The following is a 7860-nucleotide window of genomic DNA, read 5'->3' on the forward strand; positions in this document are numbered from 1 at the left end:
TGAAAGCATGAAGGGCTCAAACCTTTGAAAGACCATGTGGACAGAGGCACCTGGGTGGCTCAGTGGGTCCGTCTCAGGTCATGATCTCACAACTCCTGAGTTCAACCCCCGTGTCGGGCTCTGTGCTGAAAGCTCTCTCTCAAATACAAACAAACGTTTTAAAAAAATTAAAAGACCATATGTATAGGCCCGCTCGTGGACATTTTAATGTAGGCTACGTCTTTAAAAAAATTAACGCTGACCTTAATTTGTCAGTATGGGGAATATATGCATATATATCTAGAGATATATATAAAGAGACAGATGTATACTGCCACATACCATACATACACATTTATCTTATAATTTCAAAGGGAATGTTTATTAAAAAATAGGCTCAAGAATAACTGTCAAGACAATCTTTCTCAGGCTTAGCATGCATAAATTATGACAACAAAAGTATCAAGTAGATACCAAAACAGCTTGCTAGAACAAGTTTTGGGTGTACAAATAGCCACCTGGGATGCATCTGGTCGTCATTATTTTACATGGGCTATTTTGTCAACTACTGTGTTATCAGCACACTTTTGTAAGTTTCAGTTCTTACCTGGATTCCAGAACAATGGTAAAATAATGTAGTTATTTCAATTACAAACATTAAGAAACACTTTTATCGACAGTTACAACTTTTTAAGATCAATCAGTAACACACTATACCAAAAACAAAAGAAGAAAATCTAGACAGATTACGAGAGGTGAATCCAACTATACTATTTGCAGTAGGAACTACTCCAAAGGAATCACAAGGTTCAGTGATATAAATCAGACTAATGGAGGTAGATTTCAGTTTACTGCCTGAAATATATTTCAAAAAATAAGACCTTTACTCATCTGAAGAGGCCCTCTGCGCTGGCTTTTATTCTGCTATATATTCAAGTCTTAAATCTCACTAAAGGTGGGGGGAGGAGGACACTAATTTTACCAACAATTTTCTGTTACTTAGTACCAGCTCTCATCAATTTTCACTCTTCTTTATGTAACTTAGGAGTTCATCTTTCTCCATTTGGTAACCGCTTTTTTTCCACTGTTCTCGTAACTGCTGCAACAGAGCCCCAATTTCTTTTCCTGAAGAGATGCCTACTTTTCTGATGTCATGGCCACTCACAGGAAATGGAGGAATGCACCACTGCTGCATTTGCTCGAGAAGACGATGCTCTCCTTGGTACTTCAGGAGTTCACACACACGAGTCGTTGCGTCAGATTCCCTAGACTATGCCAAAATCAAACATTTAGTTTCACCACACGTTAGAATGCTTGCTAATCATATTACCTAAGAGGTAAATAACAGATATGTAATTTTTCATTTAAAGTAAGTGAAATCCACAGAACACACTGGGTCTTAATATTAATAAATTAGTTCTGACCATGCCTGTATATACTTACATCTATAATGAAGTCTTGATAGGGTTTCAATGGTTCTGAACTATCTGTTGCTTTGACTAAATCTTTTCTGTTTTTAACTATAAATATACCAAGGTTTTTCTCTTCTTTTGAAATCTTCAACCTCAAATCCAATTTTGTGACATCATCCTGTACTTTGAATAATGAGGCCAATACAGTCATTGGCTTTGGTGAAAAACCTTCAACATTTTTACTGACTTTGTTAAATTCTTCTAAACTTGCATTAGTAGGTAAGCCTGTAGGGACAAAAACATTTTTTACCTATTTTTATTTTTTACAGTGGATAAATTTAATAAAACACCCTCATAGCCTCAACCAGTCACGCCTATAGTATTCTAAATGTCCTGCCTCTAGCGCTCACTGGTTCAGTGTGATGCTCCATCTCACAGGTAAACCACTGAGAAACTTGGTATTCTCTCCTGTAATCCCTCCAAGACCTAGAGGAGTCCTAAAACATTAATTTCCAGACCCATTGGTGGTGGTGTTAAGACTCACAAGGGACACTTATTACTTACTTCTCACTGACCTACTGTCCTATAACATCCACCCCCCACCCTCCATTCAGTAACTGGATTTGAAATATACCCAAGTTTCCTGAAGGGTGCTGGAACATATACCACTGTTCTTTCTGAACATTCTAATAACACTGAGTAATTTCTGTATTTGTTACTCTTAAAGTGCCTTACATGTACTAATTCACTGCATCAGCCCTTCCTTTAGATAAATGCAATTATTTTCACACCCCTTTTTTAGATTCATCAACAAATGATTAAGGAACTGACCCAAATCACAAAGCTGTATGTGGCAACGCATCATTCAAACCCAGGTCTGACACTGGAGGCCACTGTGTCCCACTTCAGTGCTCTTTAGCTGTGTCCTCCTACCCATGATCTCAAAGTTTATCTTACTTTAAAATACTTTTTCTCCTTTTGGAATTAGCCAAACATTCTTCCTTAGGAAATTTTAAACCAGATATCTCATCAAAATCTCAAATATTTTATAAATTGCTCTTACCTATGTAAGGAGCCACATCAAGATCATAGATGAGATTAATCAAATGATTTACATGGTTACCAACAAGAATTTTTTTCAGTTCCACCCAAATCCTCTCCCCTGATATTCCAGCCAAGCCTTTTGCATTTTCTGCAATTGCTTCCAAAGTCTCAGGATCGTGGTCACCAGGCTTGTCTACAATTCTCCCATAAAACCTACAAAACGAAATCATCAGAGCATGTACCTCTAACTGGCATATCACTAGAAAAAATCTAGTTTTCATTTTACTGGTACTATTCTGTACATCTAATATGAGACGACACAAAATTAGGGACCTTAGAAATCATCTCGTCAATTCTCTACCTTCTATTTGTTCCCAGATGACAAAATCTGAGATCCGGTAAAATACAAATAATGTTCTTAAATTAGCAAGAACTGGAACCTTCTGCTCACTTTGATTTCCAAATCACTGAGATGCTTAGAATAGCCATCAAATGTACTTCCTGCTAGAAACTAATTGGACAATAAACTATTTGTAAAAAAAAAAAAAAAAAAAAAAATGTACTTCCTGGAACTGGTACCTATACTGGATGAATAAGACAACATTCTAGGAAAGGGACCCAAACAACAGTGGAATGCCATCAACGGAGCAGTGTACAAAGTGTGCCTGTCTATGCCCATCAACACTTTTTTTTAATGTTTATTTTTGAGAGAGAGAGTGGGGGAGGGGCAGAGAGCGGGGCACAGAATCTGAAGCAGGATCCAGGCTCTGAGCTCTCAGCACAGGGCCCGATGTGGAACTCGAACCCATGAACCATAGGATCATGACCTGAGCCAAAGTCAGACTCTCAAGTGCTTGAGCCACCCAAGTGCCCCAAGTACCCAATACTTTTAATGAAGAGTTTCAAATAAGACACATCTAGTTGCACACGCTGGAGTGTACTTCTTGTAATCTCAGAAATCAATTCATAATATAGATGAAATGACAGTAACTATGGATTTCAGCCTGTGTTCTATTATTTGCAATGAGGCTCTGTTACAGAATATTCCATATGTGATCCCAACCAGTGAAAAATACTACTACACATAAACTAGCCAGTTAGAATAGTTTTTTAGAAAAATTAAAAATAGAACTACCCTATGACCCAGCAATTCCACTACTAGGTATTTATCCAAAAGAGAAGTGCTGTTTTGAAGGAGCACATGCACCCCAATGTTTATAGCAGCACTATCAACAATAGCCCAAGCATGGAAAGAGCCCAAATGTCCGAGTGATAAAGATGGATAAAGATGTGGTGTGTGTGTGTGTGTATATATATATAAATATATATATATATATATATACACACACACACAATAGCATATCACTTGGTGATCAAAAAGAATGAAATCTTGCCATTTACAACATGGCTGGAATTAGAGTGTATTATGCTAAGCAAAATAAGAGAAAAACATCATACGAGTTCATTCTTACATGGGATTTAAGATACAAAACAGGTGAACATAAGGGAAGGGAAGCAAAAATAATCTAAGAACAGAGAGGGAGGTAAACCATGAAATTCTTATATACAGAACAAACAGAGTTGCTGGAGGGGTGGGGGGGATGGACTAAATGGGCAAGGGGCATTAAGGAGAACACTTGCTGGGATGAGCAGTGGGTGTTATATGTAAGTGATGAATCACTAAATTCTATTCCTGAAATCATTATTGCACTATGTTAACTTACCTGGATTATATATTTTATTATATATATTCAAGCTTAGCAAGTTCACCTAAGGGATATCCCATGACCACCTAAAACTGTAAGCCATGTGAAGGCAAAGACTTTCACTCATTATTCCATGTTCAAAGCACCCAACACAGTGGTTGGCCTGTGGCAAGCACTCAATTATCTGTGAAATGAATGATTAGTGCAGGAAATAAAAAGAAAATTGGACATTTGAAAAATGATTTAAAGCTGAATTATATAAAAAACCCATCAGAGGATGGAGAAAATATCTGTGTTCTGGGAAAGAAAATACAAAGTATCTGAGTAATCTCTCACAGTAAATCACATTTTATGAAGTCTATCAGGAACAGACATTTGGGATGTCACCATTTTGTACACTGACCTGTGCATTTCACATGATCAGAATTGTGCTCTAGATTATTAAAAACTGTTACCATTATTTTAAAAAATTTCTTACCGGAAATATCTTAAAATTCGAAGATAATCTTCTTGTATCCTCTGTTTAGCATGTCCAACAAACCTAACTTTCTTATTTTTTAAATCTTCATAACCGTTGAAGTAGTCAAATAAAGTACCATCAAAACCTATTCATTAAAAAAAAGGGGAGAGATACCATCACTGTTAACAAATAACTGAAAAACAAGAAAATCAGCTAAAAATTAAGTGAAGAGTTACAAAGTTAAAATAGACATGAATAGCATTCATCCATGTTCACTATCAAATGGAAGAAATAATGGAATAACAGATATTAACAGCAACTAAAAAGATAATACCCAACAATGAACTAAACAAGAAATATGACAGTATAAATTGGCGTAGAGACACGAAACAAGGTGATTTTCAAGTAAATATGGGAGAATAAACAAGAAAGGCCAAATCTGGGAAAAAAAATAAATAGCAAAAATAAAAAGGAAAAACTAAAATCATAAACCATAGGAAAAGTAATTTATGACCTTGGAATGGGGAAAACCTTTAAAAATATACAGTTAACCCTTGAACATAGGTTTGAACTGCAAAGGTCTACTTAAAGGTAGATTTTTTACAGAACTGAAAATAATGTTTCCCTTATTTTCTTAACATTTTTCTCTACCTTGTTTTATTCTAAGAATGCAGTATATAATTCTTAGAGCACACAAAACTTGCGTTAATTGATTCTGTTATCAGTAAAGCTTCCTATCAATAGTAGGCTCTTAGTAGTTAAGTATGGGGGCAGGGGAGTCAGAAGTTAATCTGAAGATTTTACACTGCATTGGGGTTTACCAAGAAAATAAAATTAGACACACAAACATCCAACACCAGAGTCTTCAAGGAAATAATTTAACCACACAAAAATCAAATGTGCCTGCATGGCAAAAACCACCATGATGAAAAGTATACTGAGAAAAATATGAAGTTAATATAGAGCCAAATACCAAATTTCCATAATATACAAAAAGCTCTTGTAAATAAATAAAAATACCACATATAAATAGAAGAATTAGGTAAAAATATGCTAAGGAAATATTTTTTTTTTTTTAAACGTTTTATTTATTTCTAGGAGAGAGAGAGAGACAGCGTGAGCAGGGGAGGGTCAGAGAGAGAGGGAGACACAGACTCTGAAACAGGCTCCAGGCTCTGAGCTGGCAGCACAGAGCCCGACGCGGGGCTCGAACCCACGAACCGCGAGATCATGACCTAAGCGAAAGTCGGACGCTTAACCGACTAAGCCACCCAGGCACCCCACTAAGGAAATATTTTTAAAAACCTTAAAAAAATGAAGATTTTACAACCTTACTCATAAAAAAAAATAAGTCTTTGAGGCAGCATTTTTCACATTTCTATCACATGGCAAAGACCCAAGTCTGAATGCATTGTGAGCAAGGGCACAGTGAATCAGATCAGGAGACAACTCTGCAGCCTTTTAAGTTTTGTGAATTCTGAACCATGTAAACCTAATATCCATTTTTAAAAAATGTAAATAGGGGTGCCTGGGTGGCTCAATCGGTAAAGCATCTGACTTCGGCTCAGGTCGTGATCTCACGGTTTGTGGGTTCGAGCCCCGTCTCAGGTTCTACGGCTAGCTCAGAGCCTGAGGCCTGCTTCAGATTCTGTGTCTCCCTCTCTCTCTCTGACCCTCCCCTGTTCACGCTGTTTCTCTCTCTCTCAGAAATAATAAAAAACATTTAAAAAAATGTAAACAAAAAAATTCCCACTAGTCTGTCCTTTCATATGTAAACAAAGGAAAAAATAACTTTAATATAAGGCATATAAAACCACAGGTAGTAGAGTGTCCAGTTCCTTTCTTCCTAGGGACTGAAAAAAACAAAGACAAGTACCATTCAACAATCCAAATGGGGAGGTCAGTGATCCTAAGATGCTTTACCCTATAGACCCACTGCCACTAGTTGTGAATAACAACTACTTGTCAGTTTATTTCCATTTGAACTTTAATGCTCTTTGATTATCCCAAATGCACCTACAGTGGTAAGCTCAGGCATAACACTTCCTGAACTTAATTTATACAGGATTTTGATACATATAGCAAATTTAAAAGGCTCCAAATTCAAAAAAATAACAAAATGGGGAGGGGGGGAATAAATAGGCAAAAATATGACTACAAAGTACCAAATACATGTGGTATATCAGTCTCTCAATATTATTTCTCTTAGTGAAGAGACAGCTCTCCTGGTGAGCATGGAAATACTAAAGTCCTCTTCATTAAAGGAAGAAATAAAAACAAAACAAAACAAAACAAAACAGGATAAGATGAGCCAAGTTTGAGAAACAAAAGTAACCAGAAATGGCAAAACTAAGAATGCTTCATCCAGTAATGCTTGAAAAAAACGTGTATAGAAAAATGAGCTAAAGGTAAAAATTAGTGAAAATACACACTGATAGGTGTGCACTTTGTTTTCTGCTCTGAGTATCAGTTTCAAAATATAATGCATAAAAATAAGAAGTAAAGCCGAGTTGCTAAGAATAACGTAGTGGTTAAGAATGTGACCTCCAAACAGCTCACCTAAAGTAACTAGAGGCAGAGCAAAAAGAATGCCCTAAACCCAGGAGAAGAAGAGAAATAGTAAAAATTAGAGCAGAAATAAACAACATAGAGACCAAAGAAACAACTGAACAGATCAATGAAACCAAGAGTTGGTTCTTTGAAAAAATAAAATTGACAAACCTCTAGCCAGGCTTATCAAAAAGAAGAGAGAGAGCACCCAAACAGACAAAATTATGAATGAAAATGGACTTATTACGACCAACCCCTCAGAAATACAAGCAATTATCAGGGAATACTATGAAAAATTATATGCCAACAAATTGGACAACTTAGAAGAAATGGACAAATTCCTAAACACACACTCACTACCAGAATTCACACGGGAAGTAATAGAAAACCTGAACAGACCCATAATGAGTGAAGAAATCCAATCAGTTATCAAAAATCTCCCAACAAATAAGAGCCCTGGACCTGATGGCTTCCCTGGGGAATTCTACCAGACATTTAAAACAGAATTAATCCCAATTCTTCTCAAGCTATTCTAAAAAATAGAAATCAAAGGAAAACTTCTGGACTCATTTTATGAAGCCGGCATCACTCTGATTCCCAAGCCAGACAGAGATCCAGCAAAAAAAAAAAGAACTACAGGCCAATATCCTTGATGAATACGGATGCAAAAATTCTCAACAAGATCCTTGCAAATCGAATCCAGCAGCAC

The 7860-nt window shown here is 36.4% G+C and overlaps 1 protein-coding gene across 6 annotated transcripts in view; it reads right to left on the minus strand.

Moving 5' to 3' along the window:
* Positions 1-871: 871 nt before the first annotated feature.
* Positions 872-7860, minus strand: part of TRNT1 (tRNA nucleotidyl transferase 1) — a 22157-nt gene continuing 15168 nt past the window's right edge. For all 6 annotated transcript variants that reach the window (XM_039240279.1, XM_039240282.1, XM_039240280.1 and 3 more), the window contains 4 exons: positions 4620-4746; positions 2455-2648; positions 1423-1676; positions 872-1249 (listed from right to left, as the gene is read on the minus strand). In XM_039240279.1, coding sequence (XP_039096210.1) covers positions 995-1249; positions 1423-1676; positions 2455-2648; positions 4620-4746 — 830 coding nt within the window. In that variant the 3' untranslated portion in view covers positions 872-994. The remainder of the gene's footprint in view (positions 1250-1422; positions 1677-2454; positions 2649-4619; positions 4747-7860) is intronic.

The sequence above is a fragment of the Hyaena hyaena genome, unplaced genomic scaffold (assembly GCF_003009895.1).
Source record: "Hyaena hyaena isolate Hyena2069 unplaced genomic scaffold, ASM300989v1 scaffold_172, whole genome shotgun sequence".
In the NCBI taxonomy this organism is placed as follows: domain Eukaryota; kingdom Metazoa; phylum Chordata; class Mammalia; order Carnivora; family Hyaenidae; genus Hyaena; species Hyaena hyaena.